Raw genomic sequence first — 27,150 nt, forward strand, 5'->3', positions numbered from 1 at the left:
AATATTACTTACACGGTTGGAGGTTAACCAGGAATGTAGATTAAGATTCACTAAAATCTAACTAGCTAGTTAGCTGTTAGCATGTGTCTCTTCAGGAAAGACGGATGCATTTAAGTTAAATAATATATCTATTCTATATATACATACCTTTCTACACTCTCCTGGTGTAAATCCATTTAATTTGACTGGAATTGTCACAAAAACATGAACATCAAAGGTGAGCAAATGTTTAGATAGCATTCAGTTATCATTTTTGTCACAAAAAAACCGAAAGCTGAATAAAATCGCGTTTGAGGTCAAAATTAAGATGTTTTTATCCAAGAAGCCAAATCAGGGCAAATTACGTTTTCAAAATATAATTTTATGTAACTTTTTTAAAATGAGGGGGCACCCGGATTTGAACCGGGGACCTCTTGATCTGCAGTCAAATGCTCTACCACTGAGCTATACCCCCGTGCTGCAATAGAGGATTCATAATTGTATATATATAATTAAACACTGTTGGGCGTTAGTAGTTATTTGTTATGTACACACATATCGTTTTAGAACCGACCATGTGATTAAGTTCCTTTTATAACGTAACAAAAGACATGATCAGGTGACCTACAAACAACCAGCAGATGACGCCAAACAATAAACCGTAGAGAAAACGTTTCTAAAAAGAAAAAAAATTTTTTTGCAGTTAAGTGTTTCAAATTGCGTCATTTCTCTTCAGCAACTATATAAAAAAAATTGACGACAACGTTAAGGAATGCAATCGAGGTTTTAACTCGAATAAATAATTATAATAATATCCGAGTGTACGTGAAGGCGCCATGAGTTCCTGGGCCGTATTGGCTCCACCCAGTGTTTAAAACGCGGACCTGCAGAGCAGCGAGTAGTCTGGCTCCCCTCGCACCTCCAGACCACTCACATCCATTGAGAACTTTTTCCTTTTAAAAGTGATTCGTTTTGGCTTTGATCCGTCATGAACCCGCCATGTGGAAGATGCTCTAAGCCAGTTTATCCAACAGAAAAAATAAACTGTCTTGATAAGGTAAGAATATTTTAGTATTACACTAAAAATTGAGATGTCAGCTTTTGATCTGTGACGTCAGTGTTGGTGTATTTATCTGTACACTTTTATGTGTCTAACGTGGAATGAAATTCGTGTTTGGTGCAAATCCAGTGAACGATGGGAATAAACCACATCCGGCAGACCCAAAACAAATATAGCAAAAATAGAAAGAATAATGTTTATTTTGTGTTCCTGGCTGATACATGATGAGAGCATGTTACAAAACATCTCTTTAACCAACACGAGGACAAGAGTCAGATAACCTTCTGAACTTAAAACAAACAGCAGCTGATTGAATTATGTTTGGAATTTCCTTCATCTTAGCGCAAGCAACACTGTGACCCCTTCGATAATCTTTCCGTTGTTGCCCAAATTTCCTTCATCTGGGTTTTTTCTCAGAACACACCCAGATGCAACTTATGTTAAATAACAAATATTCATCCTACATTTTGTTAGAATATAAAGTTATTTTCCACCTGTTATAGAATGTAGCATAGATGTATTTATTTATATAACTAGTATTTTTATTTTCATTTCGTAAAATCATGCTGCCTTTAAACCGCTAAGGATAAAAACCCAACAAGTACTATATGAGTCTACATATTCGGAGGGATGAGTGATCTTGTCATCTCCACATTTATTATATGTAATATTTAAACATCTTCTTGATTTTGAGGACAAACATGAGGGTGTGATAAAAGAAATACGTTTTACACTATATTGTGACATTTAACGATTCCCTTCACTACACATATAAAGTACTGACGGTCTAGCAGGAAACCCGTCCCAATAAGAGCCTTTATCTATAGGTCTATATATAGGTATATCTCTGAGGGAAGGAAGTAAGTAAGTAAGTAAGTATTTTGTATTTATATAGCGCTTTTCCAGACCATGGAAGCAAGGTACATTTTCTTTGGTATCTAGGTCTACTGGGGAAAGTCCTTAAACAGGGATACTCAGGCATTAAAAATGGGAAATTTAAACAGGGTGGGAATATGGAGCTCTTTTCTCCGACGGCAACACCTGAGACTGGCCTTTGGTTGTTGAAAGAAGATGGATGGATGGAACCAAGACTTGCAGAATATGGAGAATCCATGAACGATCCCAGGGGGCTACTAAGATGTCATGACTCTATATTGTCATTGAACCGTTTCATGTACAATGCAATTAGGCAGTAAGTTAAAAATAAGTGTATGTATATAATATATACAAGGGCATTCATACATAGTAAGTATTGCACATGTACATGAGACAATAGTGCACAGAGGTAGGTATTGCACATACTATTGTTTTATCATGGTTTAAAGGAAACAGTCTCAATGGGATGGTGTGTTTAGGATTCTGACGAAGTCATTTCATCCTACAAAAGTAATTCTCTCTCTCGATCCAGTACTGGCACAAAGGATGTTTCAGCTGTGAGGTGTGCAAGATGGCCCTGAGCATGAACAACTACAAAGGCTTCGAGAAGAAACCCTACTGCACTATGTGAGTTTTCATGCTTCTCATTGCTGTCCCTGAAGATAAGATAAGATAGATAGATAGATAGATAGATAGATAGATAGATAGATAGATAGATAGATAGATAGATAGATAGATAGATAGATAGATAGATAGATAGATAGATAGATAGATAGATAGATAGATAGATAGATAGATAGATAGATAGATGGATAGATGGATAGATGGATAGATGGATGGATGGATGGATGGATGGATGGATGGAAACAATTCACAGTCGTAATATCACATTTTTTGCAGGCATTATCCTAAAACCTCCTTCACCATAGTGACAGACACTCCAGAGAATCTTCGACTGAAGCAACAGACCCTGCTCAACAGTCAGGTGAGTTCCTCGCAAAGTCAATGGATCTCACCAGAAACACCAACTCATCCTCATTTATCAATTCTTTGAAACACCATTGAGAGCCACATAAAGGCTCACGTCAACCACACTCTCACAGATCTAGTTCAGCCTTAATTCTGTGGCATCATAAAGATATGCCTTTTATTTTTGCCATTTTGTCCAGCACTTTTCTTAAATCTCGGCCTTAAATTAAATACACTTGAAACGACGCCACAATCACATTCACACTGACAGCTTTTCTGTTTACTTCTTTACTTGATTCCCTCCTGCCTCTCCAGCGGTCCCCTGCTCCCATGCGCCCGACCCATTTCTTTGTTTATAACCATAAAAGTCTCTGCAGCCCAACTTCCTCACGGAGGTCGAATAGTCCTCATAGCAACGACATGACTCGAGCATGTGTGAGAGAGAGAGCGAGATTTACTGTCAAACTGTTTCGCTGCCTTTTATGAGACAGATTCATACTGAAAACCAAATGTGAGGATTATTATATTTCACACTCAGGAAAACCAGATTTATAATAAAAAACACTGTTATAAAGTAAGTAAGTAATGGTTATTTCTAGAGCGCCTTTTTTAGTGTCTAAAAAAGAATGTTTGGAGAAAATACCGATCATATTTTCCCCAAAGAGTTATTTTTACATTGTTTCTCTTTGATTTTAAATCAGGCGCAACTCAAAGTGTGTTATGTCAGAGAAGACCAAGCTTTTTTCTGGAAGAGGGCCAAATCTGATGATGTTCCAACGGGTTCCATCGGGTCATGTCAGGAATGGTCTAATTCAGAAGTTCTAATATGAACCTTTACATCTTCAACTAACCAAAACAGAACTTTTTTGCAGAAAGACAAGAAAAAATGTTTCTAGTTTTTTCAATTTTTGGTGTTTTCATTTGAGTCAAGAGATCTTAAAGAAAAAAAATCATGTTGAAGCAAAACTTATAAAGAAGCATAAATACATCCATACACTTTTTGACATACACAATCATACACACGTACACACACTTGAGAGGACGTGGTAAAGCACTATCATGGGATGCAAGAATGTATGAGTCATTATCATCAAGAAAACATGAAATCATCCTGATATCAGTTCTTAAATTAAACTTTATTTTTCCTCTCATCATTATACTTGTAAAACCAAAGCTTCACTTGTACCAGACATTCATATCAGTTTTTACATGAATGTGCAAACAAACACTGTTGGAAGTGAAAAATAAACGCAACAAAATGATGATCTTCGGCAGTATTTTGCTCCGTCTGTTGACAACATTCAGCCTGTAATTACTAGAAGACATGTCATGACAGCTGCCAGTATTTCCCGTTTTCATTTGACCAACATTTTAGCATAAAATCCCCTGAATCCAAATATAGCAGCTTTTGAAAAGGCGACTCAGTGCTGGTCATTCGCAGGCGCTCTATAAAGGAGAGTTTGAGAGGAGCAGGGGCAGAGGGTTCAGCGTGGTGACCGACACTCCCGAGATGCTGAGGCTGAAGAAAACACAGGATCAGATCAGTCACGTATGTCCAGTCGACCTCTGGACCCTCAGAGACCCCCGGAGATCAACCGACTAACAAAGATGATTGAAATCATTAGCATCTAATCAGACTGCATGAGCTTTTGTACCGAGATCAATCATTGTCATTGTTTTGATGTCAACATGACAGATCTATAATCTATCAAACTGTAGCAAAAACAACCAAACATGTTGATCTTAATCGTCACTCAGTCTGAAAATTGCAGTTTTATTTATTTAAGGAAATAAATGTCACAGTAAAGACTAGAATCCAGAAGAGTCCGGAACTCTACTGGTTGAGATTGGAATCGGGATCTGAATATTGGAATTCCAATCTTTACTAGGAGAGATTGGAATTCTACCAGGACAATCTCTTTAGATATCTGATAACCCAATTGTTAATACACACTGTAACCATGGGGACAGCCGTGTGGTCCAGGTCATAGACCTGATGCAATCCGAACTAGAATTGAAGATTGTCCTGGTGGAATTCCAATATTCAGATCCCGACTCACTGGAAGAATTCCAATCTCTACTAGTAGAAATTTGAATTCCAAGCTCAACTAGTAGAATCCATAGAGTTCCAGACTCTACTGGATTCCAGTCTCCACTGTGACGTACGTTAATATTCAGTTTTTAACAACAAAACGTTCTACATTTAATTGATACTTTCAAATCTGCATGCTCTTCTGTGTCCTTTATAAGTGATGCTGCGTTCAAGTTATTCTTAAAATCATTGAGACTAACAGATTCAAACATGGTGCCCAAAGTTTCCTGAACGCAACATTAACTTTGAAGAAACCATTGAGTTTTAGAGACGTATGACACAACAGTTTAATTACAAGAATGTCAACCTCATCTTTGATAAGAACTGTTTTCTTCTGGTGGTTTGATACGTGCTGCGTTGCAGGCTCTGTACAAGGAAGACTTTGAGAAGAACAAGGGTAAAGGGTTCAGCGTTGTTGTCGACACCCCTGAGATGCAGAGGCTGAAGAAGACGCAGGATCAGATCAGTAACGCAAGTATTCTTTGGTTTTACAGCGATTATAGTCCATAGTTTGACGATTCCCAGTGAGAATTCTTATCTTTTTGTGATTTCCGAAATCCACCCGAACCAACGAAAAAAGGTTTTCAACTGGAATATTTTTTACATTTGAAATTACGGCAGTGATTATTGAGTTGCGAATAGCTCATTAAAATACCTCATACATCAGCCAAGCAGCTCATTTTTACTTTATCTTTTACTTCCTACCTTTACTTCCTCCTAAAATAGATTTCAAAGCTCCAATGATCGTACGATCAAACTAATGATACCGTTTAATATCTGATAACACTTTTTATCACCATAGAAAATTAAATGGAAGAAGATTTGATTTAGTGTTTGGATTGTTTATAAAGTCATTATCAGTTTAACAGAGCTTGACTCATGATTGGTGAAAAGCCATTCGAGTGAATGACTTTAAAACCTTCCTAAATCCAGATGGAAGAACAGAACACCAGCAAATCAAATCACTTAGTTAATCCCTTTTCTAAACAATCCTACAAATACATTTGAATGCTTTGAGTTATGCCGTTATGCCGTTAACCCAACAAACTCCTTGCCAGAGATCAATATATTCAAAATATTCACCATATATTCTCTTGGCTTTAAAACCTTACATTATCACAGAAGTCAATTCCCTGGAATGAAAGCATCTAAACGGTTTATTTCGCTATAGAAATGAAAGATAACATGAGTTTTGAAAAAAACTCTTCTGATCCGAGCAGAGAGAAGAAACGGACACACAGTTCAACGAGAATCTGCCCTATATGGTCAAAGTTTCTCAGCTGTCGAAGCGTCCATGTCTGCTCTCCCTCCAGCACACACAGGAGCTGCACTTGATAACACTTTCTCTCCCATGTGGATACAATCAGCAGCAAAAAAATGAGTTTGCTTTTCATCTGCTTTTTCCCTATTAAGAGCAGAAACGTCAGCTTTATTAAATCACTCTGCAAATGTATAAACTGTGTGTGTGTGTGTGTGTGTGTGTGTGTGTGTGTGTGTGTGTGTGTGTGTGTGTGTGTGTGTGTGTGTGTGTGTGTGTGTGTGTGTGTGTGTGTGTGTGTGTGCAGATTAAGTACCATGAGGACTTTGAGAAGAGCAAGGTTCGGAGCGACGCCCCTCCTCCTGAAAACAGACAAAGTGAGTCATGTCTGAGCATTTTAATTCAGTTCAATTATTTTCATAACGAGTCCAATTGTGTTCAGTTGATGAGGATTCTTCAAACCCTGCAAGATACCAAATGGGACCAGCATGCCCCGCGGCAACTGCGCCATCTAGTGGAGGAGTAAGTGATCCCTAATGCAATGTTTTGCCATCACTTTATTAGTGTTGGTGTAAAGACTGGTCACAGTTCTGCTCCAGAGCAAGTCAGCAGAAACGAGAATTATGGTAGGGGCGTAATATTACTGTAAAACAGTATGGTGGAGATTATGGATGCGTCCCAAGCCTTCCCCTTAAAAACGAATGACAAAGCCTAGAAATATTCATTATACATATACACACACTGTATATATAAATTAAAGGGGTAGTATTGGGACAGACTCAATGTCTGTGGGTGGATCTTCAAGACAAAGTTATGCAGTTAAGAATATTAAAATAGCAAGAGCTTTTTTTCTATGAGTCATGATTGTTCAAATTAAACTGTAGTTACACAAAATATAAAGAACATTTATGTAAAAATCTCATAGTACTTCTTAAGTTTAAATAAGTTAAATCATTAAAAGCCACAACCTCCTCATTTCCAACATTGTTGGGCCTCTCTTAGACCTATAATCATTTAGTCATCATCAGGTGTTTTTTTGTTTTTAAACATTAACACAACCTTCCTGGTCTCCACTCAGAGACGCTTCCGGGCCGTGTACAGCTACGCAGCAGCCGAGCCAGACGAGTTGTCTCTGCAGGAGGGCGATCTGATCTCAGACGTGGAGCCCATCGATAAAGGATGGATGATGGGAGTCAACCAGCGGACGGGTCAGCGAGGGATGCTGCCTGCCAACTACGTCCAACCCATTTGAAACCAAGAGTTTGATCAGTCAAATAAACCTTTTAAAAGATAATTCACTGGGAAGAGAGATTTCTTGATTTAACTCACACCAATGATCTTATAACAGAAAATATATTGGGGATGCAGGGATTTATAATACTTATTTCCAGGGAAGTTTTGGTCAAATTTAAAACCTATAATGCAACTTATTCATGTTAAAGACAAACATTTACTATCATTATAACCAAAAAAAACAAACAAAAGAAAAACACATTTATTTGGAACCAGTTAAAATTAGACGTTTATTCTTGTGTCTTAAAAGCGCATTCATTTTTTCTTTAATATTTCTTAAAATAAATATTTACACATACAAAAACGCAACTCGGAATGTCTTAAAAGTCGTCACGCCGTGATGAACCAGCAGGGGGCGACGTGGAGTAAAAAGCAACTCGCTTGTCAATTGTGCTTCGCAGCTTCAATGGGAGCCAGTTCAGCTTCTTCGCCAGCAGAGAGGCGTTACATGCGATAGAATCTTCACACAGCCTGGAAGAGAGAAAACACATTTTGTCACTACACAATCATACACTGGAGCAAAATGGGAGGGAAAAAATAAAATTCTCATTCTGCAAATAAAGAGATGGTCAGGCATGTTCATCATCAGCTGCACTTTAATTGTAAGACAGTGCAAAATGAATGATCTGGGAAAATCGCATTATATATATAAAAATGTTGCAGAAAAAACAAAAAGGCTCACTTTAAGATCATTTACATTGTAAATAAAATTAAGACCAGAATAAGTGGTTCTGTCATTTCAAGATGCACTTGTGACCCTTCATTTCTGGAGGTATTGCGCAATGATCGGCAAGACAAGGTGATGGAAATATGACTCCATCCGTGGTGGAGATAAACACGACCTGCATTCCAAACATTTCCGGCACAGCCTCTCCGAACCGAGCAGAAAACACTTAAATAAGAGCAGAGGAACAACACAGTTCCAAATCAAACCTTAACAAAAGAGTGTTGATGCATCAACAACTGATAACATCTGTAGCTCAGCATGTGAACATCATTCATTTATACATTTATATAGTTCAAAAACAATGTCTCTCCTGGCTCAGAGAAACAGACACTAAACAGTCCTCAATAAACACAAATAAAAAACTACATCTTGACTTTTGATTCAAACAAAAAATGAGCAGATAAAAAAAAAAAAATGGTGCCAGGTCCAGAAATGTGAAACTTCCCGTTTACCCGGATTAATTTTATTCAAATGAATCACCTGAACTAGTTAGAGCGTTGAAGTCAAGCATTCATACCTGGAGAGGGAGTAGGGCTGCGTCTGGATGATGAACACGTCACTGCAGTGATGAGGCGACGGAGCTCTCAGGACAACAATCTGGAAATGAAAGTGACCATCAGAGACAGTATGCATGTATTATAATAATTAAAATTATTCCCAAACGAATACAAGTCGTTGTGTTTGAATGCAGAACTTTATACTTCCATAAAAACAAGGTCTTAACTATAGTCGAAGATTTCAACTTCACATCAAACCGGTTTCGTCGTCTGATGTGGTTCGAGGCGATGCAATCTTCAAACGCTTCCCCGAAGAGGAATGAAGTACAACAAGAAAAGTACATACAAGCATGTAGATGCAGCCCGGGGTTATTTAAAGTCTCCATTTCTTCAGCACATCAATATTGGCGTATGCCAGTTCTTTTTAGGTGAAAGGTCGGAGCGCTGAACGTTAAAGCGTGAGAGAGAATGTACTAAAATAATTAGCTTTATTCAAAGAAATGTTTTTTGCTAATTGTTGTAGTTCTCTTGTTTGATTACAGTGGAAATAAACCGGTTGAGATTGTCCTTGATTCAGTTCACAAGTGTTCACTGAACAGCATAATAAGCACATTTAAAATGCTAATTATTGTGATAAATTAATATAATTAATAATCTTAAAGTAGCTTTAAATAAAAAAAAACTAGTCTCAAATGTTGGCGTCAAATAAGAAAATTTCTTTTCTAACCGATTCAAAAATAGTTTAAAAAAAAAAAAAAAAAAACACTTTTCCATTTTCACAATATTCCAGACAAACAATGAAATCCATCCCAGATACATTTATTCAGTCTAAATAGATCTGATGCCTGTTAATCAACTAGACCTTCTGCAGTTCAATGGTATAAATGATTGAAACAAAGCAGTGAGTGATGGACTCTCTGTGTGCGTCACTTTTAAAAAAAAAAAAAAACATTTCTCTTAGGCCTGACGAACAGAGAAATTCTTAAGTTTAAGGACGACTTGTCCCTTTCCAAAAATCAACAGGAATGAAAAGTTTACTTTTCAGACAGTGTTACAACTACTAACAAATTTCTCCACACATGAACATGTTGGTCTACATCAGCTTTATGTTATTCAACAGCCTGGCAAAGACCAGTGAGGTCATAATCTCCTACGCTCTTGAATGCAACGTTCCACAAACAAAGTGCAACATTGCCATGTTTCGTAAGCAGTTCAGATTATCCAGCATATTTCTGATGTTTACACGGTTTCTAAAAATACCTTAAGTGAATTCAAGCGCAGCAAATTACCCACCGAGTCCATGTTGATGCAGAACTTGCTGCTTCCTCCGAATATGACAATATCACTGTCGTTTCCTTGACATGCTGTGTGACTTACTCTAGGGGGGAAAAAAAAAAAAAGAGAATTTACAAAATTATTTTAAGGTTTTCTGAGTCAGAGTAAATCTCTTAATCTCACAGCATCAATATTAATCATAACAAAACCACACATTTGTAATTTTGTGCCAAAAAAAAAAAAAATTGTGTAGCTGGTGACCTTGGCTTGTCCTTGTGCGGGTGGGTCATCTCAGTCCACTCTCTCCTGGTGGTGTCAAAGTGCCAGCCATCATCTGAGACAGCAAGTGTTCAAAAGTCAAACACACATAATCATTAAAGACCTAATGTCTCACAGACATGAGTGAACTATAGTGAGCAACAGGTTGAGAAGAAGAAACTGACTGAGTGTGTTTCCGTCCGGGCTCAGACCTCCGTAGACAAACAGAGCGTGATCAGAGATGGGAGTCATCGTGTGCATGGAACGACCCCCAGGAGACCCCGAGGCCAGAACATCCCTGGAAGAGAAACACCGTCAGCGCCGCAGCGATCAACAGTTGTGAGGAAAGAAGGAGGATTACAAGTGTGTCCATGTCCAGGTGTCGAAGTTAATGCTGAAGAGACACAAGTCTGTGGATTCCTGCGACACAAACAAAACCATTACTAACGTCTCAGAGCGTGAACAGCCATTTAGGATTCTTCATCCACACCACCGGGCACATGTTGGGGTGAGGATCAAGCACAGGACTCTTCGGACTCACAACAGGAAGAGTGAGTTCAAACAGGAAACGAGCCTTTCCCCAAACATCTGCATCGACTCGTAAACTTCCAGATCTGATTTTTCAACAGACTTAAATATAGAGCTCTTCTCTCCGACACTCACCACGCCACCTGAGATGTAGCCTTGGTTTCCCAGGACGGCACTGGCATGGTGGCCTCTGGGGGACGGGGCCGGACCCTGGCAGAAATATGAGATCTTGATGTTTACTAATATAAATAAAAGTTGATGCCGCAGGAATATCTGTAGCATTCATTCTTTTTCTTTGCTAACTTTATCATTTATTTTTAACCAACATATCAAAACAAGGACAGTCAAGTTTGTTCTTATAAATTTAATAAAATCAGTCGATTGTTTCCGTGATTTAAATCATCAATCGAAAGATATTTCAGTGAACAGAATATTGACTTCTATTTAATTAAGACTTTCTTTTCATTCGTGCAACTGAATCATGACTTTGTCATGTGATCATTTAGGATGTTGTAAATTGTTGTTATCGCATGATCAGTTACAGTTTATTATTGAAATATTATATAGATAATATGCCTCATAAAGTGAATATTACGTTAATGGACGTCGTAAAAAAAGGCACATGTAAAAGGATGAATATTATGATATAATATGATCATTAAGTAGGTGACAAAATAATTTTAAATTAATTTAAAATGTCTGCAACTCTTAAAACCAATTTAAGGTTTGACTTTCTTGCAGAATTCTTCCTCATCAAGACTGACACCAGCAGAGAAACACTAAGTGCTTTGGATAGTCTGCATATAATGACAATGTGATGAAAGAGATTCATGAAACTTGAAAATTATCTTTAATTGATCCAACGAATCTTACGCCAAAAAATATTGATATGAAAGAACAAAGTTTCTTTAGAAAGTATTTTTTGGGGGGGTTTAAAGAGACATGAAAAAAATGCAGTTCTAGTCATTTTTTATCTGCTGTATTTGAGACTGAATATTGTTTTTTGTCTAAGTCATTAGAAAATAAATCATCACACGTTTATAAAGGGATGAAAGTTACATCAAAAACAAGTATTCTATGATTTACTAGACAACAACATCTACAACGGAGTTTGACCCATTCTCACCCTGAAGACCAACAAAAGAGGAACAACTTGTAAATTAAAACAGAAGAGGTGGAGATTATATGATTTAAAGTATAAGGATAACGATTAAAAAGCATGATGCTGTGGAGCATGAAGTGAATGAGCTCCATTTGCTCAAAAGAGATGATCCAGCTGAACAAACTGATCAAAGTTCAACAGCTGAAGATGCGAATAAACAAACTCATTCCAACTTGACATGTTGTGCTTCGACAAATGTATACACACCTGAGTTTCTGGCGTGCTCCATGTGGCCGAGTGTGTGTCAAATACATTCACTTCATTGTTCCAGCCCCAACACCGGAATAATGTGTTTCCTATCGTCGTCTATGGAAACAACAAATGTAGAGACAGGAATTGAAATATAGCTTCGATGGGTTTCCAGTCCAAACACATGCAGAGAACATTGAGAACTTGGGGAAAAGGTGCGTAGGTACGAGTGTGTATAGTTGTGTTTACGATGTGTCCTGCGATGGACTGGCTTCCTGTCCAGGGTGTCCCCTGCCTCTCACCCAAATAAACTAGGATAGGCTCCCCCGGGACGCCCATAATGGAATAAGCAGCAGGAGATGAGATAAAGTTAAGCTTAGTAATGCTTAGGAATTACACAAGTGTTCTTTGTCATCAAAGGACAGAGCAAAATAACAATTCAGTACAAAGAGCTTCCAAGCATCATTTATCCTGTTAATGCCTTTCAATACCTGCAGAAGCTCACATGCATTACATCAAATGTTGCTTTAGAACAAACGTGTGCCAACTTTTACAATTCTTTTTCAAAGCATTTACCCACGACATCTCCTCGACAACGAAGTTCACCGAGGTGGTGTTTCGAACTTCCCCAGCAGTTTTACAGCCATAGCCGCCAAAATACAGGATTCTGTCAATCAAAAACAGAAGTTAACCTTTTATAAAAATTTAAAAATAGAATTTATTGCGGCAGTCATGACCCTCCAAAAGTACTGACCGATCTCTGTGAACCCAACTGGAGTGTTGGCATCGAGGTGAAGGTGTGGTTCCCTTTGCGTCGGTCACTTTTGTCCACGAGCCGCATAACTCTGTGACGTCTATGCTGAACATCTGAAAGATAAATTAAAAATGATTCCTGCACCTACTATGAGGAATATGAAACTAGTGTTACAGGTCGGTTGTGTCTTAATCATAAACAGGATTATAAACACTTTGGGTTTTGTTTTTTCTCATTTCCTGTTGATTTGAATGTCTGGTTCAATAAAATAGACTAGATCGATAGACTTTATCAATTCCTCAGAAGGAATTAGGTTTCAGTTCACCCAGGTAACTAATATTTCACAGTAAGTTTCATAAAAATGGAACAGGAACAAAGTGCAAACAAAAGAACCAAGTGCAAGTAAAAAGAACATACATCAAAGTAAATAGCTAAAATAAAAAGGATACAAAGATTAAAATACAATAGAATATATCATACTGTCACTCCACGTCTGTCCCCAAACTAATTAAACTGCCTAAAGCATGAGGAATGAATGAGACCCTGAATCTATTAGTGTTGCATCTGCTTCTCTGCTCACTGATGACAGTGTTGAGAGGATGACTGTCATCATCCATGATGGACAGTAGTTTGTTCAGTGATCTCCTCTCAGCAACTGTCACCAGTGAGTCCAGCTTCATGCCAACCACAGAGCCAGCCTTTCTGATCAGTCTGTCCAACCTGTTGACACTACTCTTAGACACATTCCCACCCCAACACAGAACAGGACACTGGCCACCACAGACTGGTAGAACATGCACAGGAGTCAAAGTAGCTCAACTACTCACTTCATTAGTGTAACCTTCCTGGTCACATCCGGCAAAGACGTAGAGTGTTCCGTTGACCAGAGCTCCACAGAAGCCAGACAGGTCTGGAGGGATGTCTCCACTCACCCGCCTGCACTCCCTGTCAGTCAGATACACGTCTTAGTTACGGTGCCGCGACACTTCCATCTTACTTGACTGAACACAATATACTGAGCAGAAACTGACCAGATCCCGCTGTGTAGATCAAAAAACCAAATCTCGTCACTGGGAAGTATTCGGTCCTCGCCGTCAACAACCTGTCAGGAAATTGTTACCATTGTTTTATGAAGGTTCAGAGCACAGCAATATATTTTAGATTATGTTTCAGAGCATTTTTCTTTTTGGTCGAAGACATTGTGTATCAATATTGAGGGACGTCAACGAGATTAAGAACGGAAATTGTAAACAGAAATAAGCTAGTGCAAGTACACGTTTCTTTTTTGTGCCGAACCAGCAACATTTTGTTTTTTCTGTACAATATACTAAATTTATTTTTAAATACAAATTGGCAGTGGAACAGTGACAGTCGAGCAAAGTTGTAGAAAACGGAAAATCTAGTCGCTAGAATGTTTACTTCAAGTCAAGTTATTTTACTCATTAGATCATATGTTAAGTGTAATAAAACTTCTATTAGGGAAGATTGTGACATTTCATGCATCAATGGTGTAAGAACAAATATATATTAATTAAAAAAAATAGATAACAACTGCAGGTGAATGTGGACCAAAGGTCACAGGTTTGAGAAGCTTGGCTCCAGAATGCAATGTTCAGCAGACTCACTGACAGAATGACTGACATGAGAGTAATACAAAACTAAACCCCTCAGGCGGTCTTCTCCTCTCAGGTGGCACATGAGGCAATCTTTTTTGTTTTTCCTCCGCCTTGTTTGCACCTGCTCAGGTATTTCACCGCAGACACAATCTCACAGGAGAACAATTGGCTTTATCAGTGACATAAATTCAATAAAAACATTTTTTTTTTAAAAACCGTTGAAAAACGCATGGACGAACGGACGGACTTTGATCCTTCAGAACTTAACTGACCCTTCTCTCACATAAAGAACTCAATATATTCATTTAAAAAAAACGACTATTTCTGAGATACAGTTCCAGCATGTAAACTCCACTGTGCAAAGTGATTTAAACCCACCAAAAATACAACTAATCGAACAGATTTGGGTCCCGTTTCCAGTCAAAACAAAGTCGATGTTTACCAGGTGTTCTCACCTGGAATCCTCCCCACACCACGAGCCGGTTGTTGTCGTCGATGAAGGCGGTGTGTGCGCTCCTCTGCAGGCTCCTCTGCAGCCTCACCTGCGCCTCTGAGCTCAGACCCTCCATCCTAGACCGGGTTTAGAAGTCCAACTGTTGATCCACAACCCAGGCTTCGTGGAGGGAAGTAGATAGTTTGTGGAACGTGTTTTTCAGGCTGACAGTTACTCCTCCCAGCAGCCGCGTGCACACGTCCTTCCTCCGACACTTTAATATTTACACTCACTTCACGCGTCACGATCCACCTTTAATGGTTTCACCTGCACCTCACCTGTGAGCAGATGCCTTCTATTGAGGGTGATGGACGCCATTAGTTCAAATGGCCACACCTGGATACGGGATTTAAATGATGACGTCATGGTAAATTTGATAACAAAATGAAAAATAAAAATGTCGGTGGTCCGGGGACCATACGATACCGAGCACTGACAGGAAATAAATTATATTCAGTGGTATTGATTTATACAACTAAATATAGCCCTGCCTTTCTCCAAAGCAACATGAGCCGCTTACATTTCTTTGTACAGTCAAGATTACTTTAAAACAAAAACAAGTAGACTCATAAAAAGTCTGAAGACCCATAAAAATCCAAGCGGGGCTTAAAAGGAGTGAAGCCATTATTACGTCATAATGGACTTGACACTCTCGTAACCTCTTGTTCGCCCAGATTTCATATGGGGGAGAACTTTATAAAGTAATAAGTTCAAAAATTGTCATGAGATGAGAGACTTGCTGCATCTTGGAGAGGAGGACTTCAACATTTGAAACATGCGAGTGAGTCAGGAGAGTTGAGTTTTCAAAGCCTCTCTTTAAAAAACGACATGTTCACTTTATTTGTAGAACCTGGGTTAAGTTAGGTAACCTGCGGGTCATCTTACCCTGCAGCCATGACTAGGTTTTTACTCATATTTGCTTGTTTTAAAAAAAAAATTCAAAGATAACTCTAGAGATTATCCCCAACTCTGAACCTCAATCACAAACAAAAGTAACAATTGTGATCATTGAATCTTTATTAAACATTTCAAACTTCGTGTTGCTGCCTAAGACACCACAAACACAAAGGTTAAAGAGTTGATGTTAAACTCACTCTGCACAATTGATCACTCACTTTGGTGTTAATAAAAAGTCAACAGTAATCTTGGATATGTATGCCCTAACACCCCTCAAACCCCTCAACGTGTCGTAACTATTAGCTTTAGGCTAATATGCAATAAAGATGAACAGTTCTCAACATTCTTCAATAAAAGCAATATTCTGTTGTGTTGCTTCATCATTTAAGGAGACCTGAGGCAAACTTTATTCTAAAGTCTTGGTGGTTCTGCCAACAATTACCCATGTCAAATGATTTTGACTCTTATGTGAGTACTTGTGGAGGTAAAAGTCAATCCTGAGAAAGTCACAACAGCTGGAATATTACTTTAACAGTCAAGTGCAAATGTGCAAAAACTAACACCTAAACCATGTTTAAGCAGTTACCACTCAAATTCTATATACAGCCCCTTTTTAAGATCGCAGGTCTTTAGAATCATGTAATCAGTGTATTAAATTCATTTACACCCACAGAATGCTACCATGTACACTTTATGTATTCAAGAATATCCACAAAAGTTACTTCTTCCACTTTTCTCCACATTTGAAAGTAGATTCGGTATTATTGGTTTAAAAAAAACACACGCAAAAGTATTTTTTATAATTAAGATTAATTATAATGTAAAAGAAATAGCTAAATCATGTTTTATTTTAATGAAGATTCATGTTTGATTCAATATTTATATATTAACAGATTACAAAATTTTGCTAGAACAATTAAAATCAACTTGACTTTACTGAAAAATATATTTGATCTAAAAGGTCCTTTCATCTAAGATTGGGACTTTCCCGCAGCAATGTTGAAGTTTTCTACATAAAGCTGCAATTCTATGAATAAATGTAATGTTTCTTGGTTTTATTGGCCTGCACATAGTCGTGTAAATATTGTGATAAAGGTTTAATTGTATATAACGTTTTAAAAGTATTACCTGGAGAATTTAAATCAGAATTCAAAGAGTCCAAGTAAAAATATAAATAAGTTATTTAAATTACTATACAAACTATAGTTCTTGGGATGTGAAATGGGAATTTTGGCAATGATGGTAAAACAGTGTTTAATCACCTGCGACTAACTTTTGAACACTCTGAACTTTGTAAAATTTTCCCAAAAGTTACAAACTGCTACTTTTCTTCCAGACACATCGTTTGATCTAATCTCTTGAAACTCAAGAGTAGTAAACAAGATGTTCTTTAGAAGGCACGTTGATCTGAATATTTCAAGTTCTATTCTCAATAGAATTTAATGTAGACGTAGTTTGATGACACCAGGAGTAAAAACAACATAAAACAAGCTGGTATGGCTGACATCCTTCATCCAGTTTTGTTGGTATCTGCAGGAATCAGGATCATTCCTCAAGGGGTTCGAATGAGAGGTTTCTCAGCAATATTCAAGAGATTAGCCTGGCAACTGGAGCAGGAGCGTCGCTACAATTGACTGTAATTGCACTTGAGGTGACTTCATTCATAGTGACAGGTTTATTCTTAGTCTTGGAAAATTTGCCTTAATTTATCAGACTTCGCTCCTGATATTTCTTCATGCGCAGACAGCGCGGACACGGGTGGTCTGTAGTTTTACAAGCCAGATGAAACACAGCTTTACAGTCTTTGCACCTGTTGGAAGTAGACAAACAAAAATGAGTTACTATCTGAACAGAGGAGGGGATCGAGTACTATCCAATTATGATGGTGGATAAGGTTTAATTGAACAGCTCTAGATGGCGCACTCTGAACCACTACTTCATTAAAAACTCTCATCATTTTAGTTTTTACATTTGCACAACTGGTTCAATGGTTTTCTTTGACCTGCTCATCATTGGTACCTGGTGGTGATGTCGAACTGGAAAGGGAAGATGATGTCGTTGGCATGGCAGATTTGGCAGATGAAACCTCTCTGGGTGCAAAGGTCGCAGTTGAAGACATGGTTGGAGGCACTCTGCAGCAGCACGAGCAGGAAGTTTGCATATTGCTCCTCAATGATCTGCCTCAAATCCATGACACTGTACAGATGGCTGGACTCCAGCAGGTATGTCCTGTGCTCCATCCTGGTTGAAGACAGCGTCAGAATGAGGGTCTGACAAGACATGTTAATATTTAGAAAGGGCCGGATATACACACTTGGCCTGGAGGGTCTTGCAGGCTCCACTGCGGCATGTGAGCAGGTAGTCTCCCAAAAGTCGCAGCTTCTTCCGGAGTGTGTGAATGTGAGACATGGACTCTGAATGTTTAACCAAATCTGGGTTCAGCAGCTCCAGGTTGATCAGCGGCTCGTGTTGAACCTGATCCAGAAGCCACATGGCTTTTTTACAAACCTAGAGAATCAAGGAAAATCATTGTACAAGTTTAAATACATCTTCAATTAATTAAAAAATGTATATTAAGCAATTTTGAATATGAAGGAACTTATTACTTAACAGCATGATGAGGAAAGAACAAATGCTCAACACAAAAGATAAATAAAATGGCATGTAATAGGGATTTAAAAAAAAACAACCAGTATAAATATATAATTATTTAAATAAATAATACAAATTCAGTACAAACCAAATAAAAAAACAGATGCATTTGTTAGCAACCGCACAAGCAGTTGTTTTGAAAAGATGCAAATGCAAGTGTTATGAGAGTAACCGGAAAATAAGTGCAACAAGACCGCCATCATGTGGAAAAAGAGAGATATTACAACAACATCAGTCCCTCAAGTCCCACCTCTCGTTGCTTCAGGTCCCAGTTGTGCACCATTCTTGAGGGGATAACACTGGTGTCGCCCTGGTGACAGCAGTCACAGTAGTACTGGCTTGAGAACTCGCACAAGTGGGCTCTACCCAGGGATGGTCCGATCTGCCGAGGACAACCTGAGCCAAAGAGTGTCAGAAAAAAAGAGTGAACACAAAAGTCGTTTTTTTTTTTTTACTAAAAGCAGGTTGAAGCAGCAGTTGATGGTTTGTTGCTGTTGGACAAATATAAAGGTTGACAGTACCAACATTCATCTTTGAACAAAAACAAAAGACTTTATACAAGCAGGGTTGACCTTAGTCCAGACAGTAAGTAAGTAAGTAAGTAATTTTTATTTGTATAGCACTTTTCTAGACCAGGGTCATCCACAAGTTAATCATTTTCTCATGTATCTCTTATTTGTTGTTCACATTACATCTCACCTCAAATCAACAGTTCTTCCTAAACTGTCACATTTATATAAAAATAGGTGCCGCAGAATGGCTGCCATGATGCTTGATTCTGTTTTTCTATTGCTTATTGTGTGTGTCATCTTATTTCATTATGTACTGACACCACATAAAAAAAAACATGTTGTGTTACAACACTGACAATAAAGGTTTTTAATTCTGATTCTAATAATGTGAATCTGAATTTTAAGCTGACCTTAATCACCAGAAACACTTGCTATTCTTAGTCCTGACACACATTGTCAGGACCAGACTAAATAATAGACATAATGGTTGATTATTTGGAAAATCTTTACCTGCACATTTGAAGTTCTGTGTGTCCAGTCCTCTCTCTGAAGGCACCTTGCACAGGTGAGCCAGCAACGCTCCATTTTCTTTGAGTCGGTGCTGAACCAGTCTGTAGAGATTCCCAGATAAACTATTGCCGACTGGAACTCGTTCCTCTGAGCCCACATCATCCGCCCCACACTCCAAATAAGAGTCAAGAGCTCCACGGATCAGAACCCTCCACAATCGAGCCTCCTCTTGGTTCTCCGCTTTTAACCTGAGGGTCTCCCGGACCGTCAGTATTTTAAAAAAGTCTGCACCTCCCAGAGCCACGTCTGGAACCACATCACGGACCTCCTCAATGGGGTGAGTGAGCCGCAGAAGTTTTTTATCTTCTTGAACTCTGAATCCCTTTAGAGTTTCTAAGGAGAGGGAGAAGACAAAACGAACCCAAGTCCGAGCCTCTGGGTCGGTGGAAAGGTACAGAACAGACTCTTTAATGGCGTCTGCTTCTGTATCAACAATTCGAGTCCACTCAAATTCTTGAGGAGGTGATGGAGTTTGTTCCGAGGTCTTTGTGTCAGAGAGCTTTTTCTCTGGACTGCACGCAGCAGAGGACGAAGACGAGACGATGCGATCATCCACATCATTCTCCCGTGAAACATGTAGAACCTCCCACTGCTCGTCCACCTGCGACGCCGGCCGGCACTTTCCTATCGCCTCCACAATCCGGTCGACCCAATCCTCCGCTTCTCCCAGATTGGCCGCTCTTAGCAGCAGACGCTTCCCGGGGAACAGCAGCTCAAAGCGGCCATCAGACGAGGAGATGCGCGCATCCTCACAGCGCACCAGGTAGCAGTTGTCGCAACACGTGCGCTCCTCTGCATTCAGGTAGACCCTGAACTCAAAGGGCGAGAGCTCACAGTAGACGTCATGCCACATCCCCATCGCACGACGCCGCTCCAGCTGACCTAGTTTCAGCAGACCTCGGAACGGATTGGAAAGTCCTGAAAGGTAGAAACCAACTCATTAACAAAACATTTGGAATTTTAATAGACTGAGTGACTGATAACGTTGTTCATATTTTTAAACTACAATTTCAAGGTGATTTTACCAATTTGCCTGCGATGGACTACACTCGGGGTCGACTGGGACACATTCGGCTCAACAGCAGGAGGTGGAGGGGGAACATCTTCATGATCAGACACCACTTCTAGGTGAGGCTTGTAGATGTCATCCTCAGAGATCCAGGAACGAGAGTGCTGGTGAGGAGGAAAGAAACTCAATTGAAAAAGATGTTGGGGTACACAAAGGGTACATGATTCCATTTTCTGTCAGTGAATACTCACGGTGAGAGAATTCGAGACGTAACCGGTGCTCCGGATGCTCAGTGAGCGAGTGCAGATCGTCTCTGAAGAATCTTCTGGCTTTTCTTCCTGGATCTCAGCTTTGGTCTCTTCCTTCTGGATCATTATTGTAGGAACCTCCTCCTCTCTGGACGCCTCAGACTCAACCGGCTCAACAGTCAACTGTGTCTCAGAGTCCAAGTATGATTCTGGGCCTTTACTAGTTGAGGCAGCATGAGGCGTGTCATCACGGCGATACTGATGTGATGAAGGCTCATCATTAGATGATGGTGATGGATCTGTGTCACAGATGAAGGTGTTTGGTAGCTGGTCCACAGCTACACAGGACGGAGTGGGAGCATTTTGAGTATCGCTGTCCGAGCCACTGAAGATGGCCGTCTCAGAGAACTGATCAGCACCAGTGCTGGACACAAGCGAGTCTTCCTGCGTGGAGTCCTGACTGCAGTGGCCGCTCTCTCTGCACTCACTGGGGGAACTGCAGAGACACAATTAATTCATCACAGTCAGATTAGTAAATTACTCTGTACTGAATTCATGGTAGGTTGTTTTTTTTCAAAATAAGTGTACATGCATTTGTAAAGTCAAAATTTATTAAAAAATAAGTCTACTTTAACCTTACTCTTTCTGTGTCCTGCCCATGAGCTTCGTCTCTAGGTCACACGGCTGCCACTGCTCCCCTGAGGGGCTCCGAGGATCTGGTCCCTGAAGAAAGCCATCCGAGCTTAAGCTGGAGGAGAGCTGAGACGAGCCTGTTGTGTCCAGACTTAAATTGGATGAATTGAGAGCAGATCTCTGGTCTGTTAAACCATTAGATTTAACATCCACAGACGCTCTCTGCAAGTCCAGGACATCCGAGGACCCTGAGGACTGTGAGACTGTATCCCATGACTCCCTTTGAGTGGGCTTGGTGGTGGGTTTGTTTGTACCATTCATAGGAAGTTCTGGAATGTCTGCCTGGGTTAAGGGACAGAGTCCAGCCAGAGCCAGAGGTGTGGTGGTCCATTCGTTGAGAACGGCAGACTTGTACGACAGATTAAAAGTGAGCGAGGCCAGTCCCTGGAGGTAACTGAGGAGGACTTCCCGCTCCTCATTATTCAAGATGAAGGCACTTGGTTGGTAGTGAGAACGCAACTTGGAATTCTCCCGGAAAAGTGATATGAGATAACACTCCAGGAGGCCGTGGTTGAGGGCCAGACGCAGCCAGGCTCTGCAGCGACCCACATCAGTGCTCACAAAGTTCAGCTTCTCCAGCTCAGTGATCACATCACTAAGGACAAACAAAGGAATGTATTTTGAGTATTTTGAGAGAACAACCAGAGAGCCTGATACAACTACTAGAATGTGCAACAACCTAGAAAGACACACAACTTATCCTAGCTATCAGAAATATCTACATTTAAATTATGCAACCTTGTGGCCTATAGGGCTGTGTATCAATCTAAATATTTGATAATAGTACCGATACATTCACTTCAACATTGGTTCCTGAATGATACTAATTTCATACGATCATTTCTAACAAAAGAAAATCATGTTACACAGAGTACAAATAAGATTTGTCAGATTTGGTAAAGCTGTTTTCTTACAGGAAGAATAAATAACACATAATTTAAAAATATAAAAAATAAGGGACAAATGGTTTTATTATACACAATTTTAATTTATTCAAGTTATCTTTTTAGTCTGCATGATATACCTGAGCTGCAAAACATTTATGATCATTACCTAATTGACTTGAAAAAAGGCTTTCATTTTGGAGACTCAACAAACGAAGTCACTAAAATTAACTGCTTCGCTCATCACGCAATCACAATACAAGTGATTGTTCTAAACATGTTTACAGACACTATAACATTATTAATGATGGTCTTGGTTATACACGTGATCATACCTGTGGGTGACAGTCTTCAGCAGGGCCCAGAAGAACGGCTGTGGAAGTGGACCTCTGCCCCCCTTTCGACTCCGCCCTCCAGCCTCTGTGCGAATATACTTGCTCTTGATCCCATGAATGAAAACGGCCTCCAGGGCAGAGCAGAGAAGGTTTGCATCACTATCCTCACTAGTGACCACAGCATCGGAGGTCACGTAACGCTTCTGCAGGGCTTTGAGTGACTGCACCAACTTCTCTTTAATCTGCAGTCAGATGAAGAAAAAAAAAAAATCAGGGAAGAGGAATCAGAAACTTCCTCTTTTTTAGAGGAGGTTAAGACAGGTGGGGAAACTGGCAAAACCCTTCATTCTGAATCACAAAGCATTTGATGCTCATGAAAATAACCTCTGTGCACACAGCAGATAATCATGTGGCCTTGGAACACTGTCACATGTACACTGCAGTCAGCTGACATGGAAGGAACAAAAATATGAACACACTCAACCAGCACATCCACATACTTGCCACAGTAGGCAGAAAAAAAATGAACACTTGAAGTTTCTACAGTTATGCTCAAGCTAAGAAGAACTTCAAAACAAAAAAGATTTTCAGATTTTTATAGATCCAGATTTTACATTTAATTATGAGGAGATACAAACATATGCAGTACGTGTAGCAACACATGGTCAGTAGAACAGGTTTCTATTTCAATACGCAAAAGATACAGTGCTTCCTTAAGTGCCTGCTATCTCACTTAATCAGATTACCTGGTAATCTCAATGCAAAGTAAGTAAGTAATTAATAGTTATTTGTAAAGATCCTTTCTAGACCAGAGTCACAAAGCGCTTGAACAATCAAAAGCAAAGACTAAACATAACATGTTTGTGCTTGAACGGGTTAAACAACCTTTTTTGCACCTTAATAACCTCATATCATCATGAAGTTGTGTTGAAAATGTTGTTGCCAGAAAAGAAAAGGGTTTAGGATGATATACCTGTTTGACATCTTGAGCCTCTTGTGCAGCGTCTGGTGATTGCGTGGCAAGCATGGCACCTCCTGGGAAGGTTTAGTCCCACATCGCTCTATGGCACAGATCAAGTTGTTGAGTCACTGAAACACGGATAATGTATCTGTGATGCACAGCTTTAAAAACTGTGTGTGTGATCAGGAAGCTCCTACTTTTATTCCTCCCTCTTCACCTCATTTTCTGTTGCTTCCTTCCTTTTGTTTGTCTTGGCAACAGAATATTATTCTGAAAACCTGTTTGGCTCTTTGTGTTTTTTAATCTCATTTGAATCTACGATTGAATTTAAAAAAAGAACTACCTCAAAGTACATAGCTGGAGCATTTCAGTTAATAAGGGAAAAAATTAATTATTAATTGTACTTCGACATGGAAAAATTGTGCGACTCATCATGGTTGACAAATAAATCATACTTTTACAGGTTTCATCATAAACTCGCTGCACTGCTTTAATTACAATTTTAAGCCCCAAAAGAAACACTGCTAAATTAAGTATTAAAGACACAAGTATTAGAAAAACTGCAGATTAAAGAAACAAGATCAATAATTTAAAGTGTAATTTATATTGTATCCTTAATATTTGACAATAAAAGAACTTGAAAAATGACTTCTGGTAAAGTAATTACTCCCCTTGTTATACATGCATTTTGTAGAAATTAGATGAGTTATTTTGAAACACCAGTGCTGTGTTGTTTTAATGTTGAAATTAAAACAGCCACAAATTAATCTTGATCAAGTTACCAGAGATTATTATTAACTTAAATTAGTCACTGTGTGTATCGTTATAAATTGCTGTAAATGGAAAGATAAGACGAATCCTGCAGGGACAGTAAATATAACCCGGAAGTACAAATAAATGTCTTTTTTTTGTTTTTGTTTGTTTATTATTTTAATGAACTGGATGCGTTTGCCTGGGACACACCTGAGTAGCTCCAGTCATGTGAGGATGATTAAAGAGAATGTCTGGGAGGAAGTGAACACAAGCGACTCACAGGAGCTACAGTGGACATTAAGAGTCAATCAAAGAAACAATGACTCGTCAAAAAAAATGATTGAGCGACAACACAACAGCAAACCAGAACCAACACAAGCCACACTACTAACACCATGGTCTCCGAGTTTAAGTTTACACATGTACGACAACTGTTTACAACAGTCCGCCATGTTATCAACACTGAAACGCAAACACGAGTTGAAACAAACCAACTGTTTTCATAACATTTAGAGAGAAAACAACAGGGAAGAGGACGTACCTTGCTCGGTTGAGTAGCTACTCCATTGCTAACCACCTTAGCGAAACTTAAAAAGCCAAACGCAGGCACGAAGCAGTAGTAAAGTGGGTTGTAAAAAAATATAAATGCTTATATTTAAGATGGCTGGTGACACCTCACGGGTAGAAAAACAACAACAGTATTGTGAGTTTCTCTGACAGCTACGAGACGCTCACAAGTCACAGCTGAAGTGAGTTGCATTGTGGGAAACTAGGATGGTTTGATGATGCGTTCAATGCCCGTCTAGAAAATTCAAGAACGGTAATAACATGAACGTTGGATTTTCGCATATATATTATACAGGTTTTTGGAATGTGCAATTCATTTGAATATATGCATCTATATATAAGAAAGTATTACTTTTAATCCAAATGCTTTGAATCAGCTATCAGCTCAACCGGAATTAAGTTTACTAGAGGCCCTTGAAAGCACCAGAGTAAGAGGCGTGCAAGTGAAGTAATCGCGCGCTGTAGGTACACGTGACTCGTTGTATTTTTTTCGTCATAGAATCTGGATTTTTTAATGACCTTCTTATCTTTAGCACACCATGTCAAATACATGTCACAAAATACATTACTTTCTAGTTTCCATATTAAATAGACATACATGAAGTAAATTCACTTTTCTTTTCTTTTCTTTTTTTTAAATACCCAAGTACAATAAATAGAAAAGATTAAAAAAAAGTTGATCAAGGAAGAACCTGTAAACAAATGGATAATTAACAATACAAGTGTGTGAAAATAAGCTTAAATAATATTGACTTGTGATTTGGTTTTTTTGTTTTTTACACTGCACTACATAAAGTAAGGGATATTGGATGTTTGGGGCAGTGTTTTTTTTTTTTCTAGAAACATGTTTAGAAACATAAGTTATAAAACGTTTTTTAAAAATCCAACTTTATTTTTTTTGTTTTGTTATTCATTTTTTCACTTTACATAAAGGGCAATTCTGCCTCTAAAAACCACCATTTTGACTCCCCACTAACTTCAGACCCCACAGCAGATTGACATAAAAAACTTTGAGACGTCAGGAAATGGTTTACTTTTGTAAGCAATATTGAATGACTTCAACGTTCTTAGGCCATCAAGTCTGTCAACATTTTATCGTTCCTGTCCATTCCATTGTCTGTTTTCAAAGAACCACACTCACACCCAATGCTTCAACTAATCTACTAGAGCCCAGCCATTACCTCCTCATAATCTCCTAAAGGTGGAAAGACTCTGCATTGTAGAGAAAATGTTTGGTGCGAAAAGGGAAGAGGAAAAAAAAGACAACACTTATCTCTGTGGGGCCCGAACCATACTGACCTCCTCAGAGGACAGAAAGAAATGAGTTATTAAGGTCCTCAGCCAGTAATGATAGCTGAGCTCTGAGTTAGGAAATAAAGAAAATGTGTCTAGCAGTCCCACGGCACAATGTCAGAGTGCGACAGGAGCTCTCCCCCTAACCTGCTCCTTGATCCTGTGTGTGTGAGTCAAAGAATTTCCCCGAACCTGTGCCACCCTTTTCTTTCTTTATTTAACACTCAATGCAAACCTAATAGATAGATCGATAAAACTTTGTTTAATAACGATGAAAAAGAAAACACTTTACATACATCACTAGAAACAAAACGTTTTAAATACACAACCCATAATGCAGACAAAACCTTAGCATCGACACCTGAATAGATACATTAATGACCATCTGATAACTTATCTTCCTGTAAAAAGTGGTGTTGGCCTCAAGGAAGGGAGAAAGTATAATTAAAAAAAAAAACTATTGTCCATTGCAGATATTAAATGATGAAACAAAGTCCATCTGAATTAAAAATAAACAATATGCAACAACATGCAACAACCTAAAATAACTTGATTAGCCTTCTTTTTAAATTCTGAAAAACTTAAAAAAATATGACTAAATAATTCTATATAGAATTAATACACCTCAAATTCAAGTTTATCAAAAAGGAAATCTGAAGCAAAACATTGATGAAAAACAAATAAATAGAGTTTTAAATATCCTAAAAATATGGACTACATAGACTCACAAGTGTAATTTGTACAAGAACC

At 38.8% G+C, this 27,150-nt stretch overlaps 3 protein-coding genes and 1 non-coding gene across 5 annotated transcripts; 1 reads left to right on the plus strand and 3 right to left on the minus strand.

Moving 5' to 3' along the window:
• Nucleotides 1-382: 382 nt before the first annotated feature.
• On the minus strand, nt 383-454 carry trnac-gca (transfer RNA cysteine (anticodon GCA)). Its single transcript has one exon. It is a non-coding gene; the product is annotated as a tRNA-Cys (tRNA).
• A 414-nt stretch (nt 455-868) lies between these two features.
• Nucleotides 869-7,528, plus strand: LOC148086003 (LIM and SH3 domain protein 1-like). The gene is made up of 7 exons (XM_087784149.1): nt 869-1,036; nt 2,448-2,542; nt 2,816-2,900; nt 5,340-5,447; nt 6,542-6,611; nt 6,677-6,756; nt 7,313-7,528. The coding sequence occupies exons 1-7, from the start codon at nt 968-970 to the stop codon at nt 7,484-7,486; spliced, it is 681 nt and encodes a 226-aa protein (XP_087640275.1). The 5' UTR covers nt 869-967; the 3' UTR covers nt 7,487-7,528.
• Nucleotides 7,529-7,728: 200 nt separating this feature from the next.
• Nucleotides 7,729-15,213, minus strand: LOC148086004 (kelch domain-containing protein 1-like). The gene is made up of 13 exons (XM_087784150.1): nt 14,989-15,213; nt 13,949-14,019; nt 13,745-13,862; nt 12,918-13,030; nt 12,740-12,830; nt 12,182-12,280; nt 10,948-11,022; nt 10,646-10,704; nt 10,470-10,582; nt 10,288-10,360; nt 10,045-10,129; nt 8,772-8,851; nt 7,729-7,998 (listed from the first exon to the last, which is right to left on the minus strand). The coding sequence occupies exons 1-13, from the start codon at nt 15,100-15,102 to the stop codon at nt 7,848-7,850; spliced, it is 1,242 nt and encodes a 413-aa protein (XP_087640276.1). The 5' UTR covers nt 15,103-15,213; the 3' UTR covers nt 7,729-7,847.
• A 1,947-nt stretch (nt 15,214-17,160) lies between these two features.
• On the minus strand, nt 17,161-25,276 carry plekhm1 (pleckstrin homology and RUN domain containing M1). Of its 2 annotated transcripts, none has more exons than XM_087784151.1 (11): nt 25,082-25,276; nt 23,800-23,887; nt 22,827-23,068; nt 21,555-22,202; nt 20,918-21,410; nt 20,683-20,830; nt 19,598-20,575; nt 18,826-18,971; nt 18,238-18,431; nt 17,943-18,164; nt 17,161-17,733 (listed from the first exon to the last, which is right to left on the minus strand). In XM_087784151.1, exons 2-11 carry the CDS (start codon nt 23,851-23,853, stop codon nt 17,625-17,627), a joined length of 3,234 nt encoding a protein of 1,077 aa, XP_087640277.1. In that variant the 5' UTR covers nt 23,854-23,887; nt 25,082-25,276; the 3' UTR covers nt 17,161-17,624. The 2 variants fall into 2 exon arrangements, with proteins under 2 accessions (XP_087640277.1, XP_087640278.1); XM_087784152.1 differs by having other exon boundaries at nt 23,800-23,915.
• Between the last annotated feature and the right edge of the window lie 1,874 nt (nt 25,277-27,150).

Source organism: Callionymus lyra, chromosome 2, assembly GCF_982586985.1.
Source record: "Callionymus lyra chromosome 2, fCalLyr1.hap1.1, whole genome shotgun sequence".
Classification (NCBI taxonomy): Eukaryota; Metazoa; Chordata; class Actinopteri; order Syngnathiformes; family Callionymidae; genus Callionymus; species Callionymus lyra.

Coding starts and splice junctions, on each gene's coding strand:
- LOC148086003 (XM_087784149.1), top strand. CDS start 968: ATGAACCCGCCATGTGGAAGATGCTCTAAGCCAGTTTATCCAACAGAA. Junction 1,037..2,447: donor AAATAAACTGTCTTGATAAG/GTAAGAATATTT, acceptor CTCTCGATCCAG/TACTGGCACAAAGGATGTTT. Junction 6,612..6,676: donor TCCTCCTGAAAACAGACAAA/GTGAGTCATGTC, acceptor AATTGTGTTCAG/TTGATGAGGATTCTTCAAAC.
- plekhm1 (XM_087784151.1), bottom strand. CDS start 23,853: ATGCTTGCCACGCAATCACCAGACGCTGCACAAGAGGCTCAAGATGTC. Junction 20,576..20,682: donor AGTCCATCGCAGGCAAATTG/GTAAAATCACCT, acceptor TCTACCTTTCAG/GACTTTCCAATCCGTTCCGA. Junction 18,432..18,825: donor GGGACCTGAAGCAACGAGAG/GTGGGACTTGAG, acceptor TTGATTCTCTAG/GTTTGTAAAAAAGCCATGTG.
- LOC148086004 (XM_087784150.1), bottom strand. CDS start 15,102: ATGGAGGGTCTGAGCTCAGAGGCGCAGGTGAGGCTGCAGAGGAGCCTG. Junction 10,583..10,645: donor ACCTGGACATGGACACACTT/GTAATCCTCCTT, acceptor TTTCTCTTCCAG/GGATGTTCTGGCCTCGGGGT. Junction 10,130..10,287: donor CCGCACAAGGACAAGCCAAG/GTCACCAGCTAC, acceptor TTTCCCCCCTAG/AGTAAGTCACACAGCATGTC.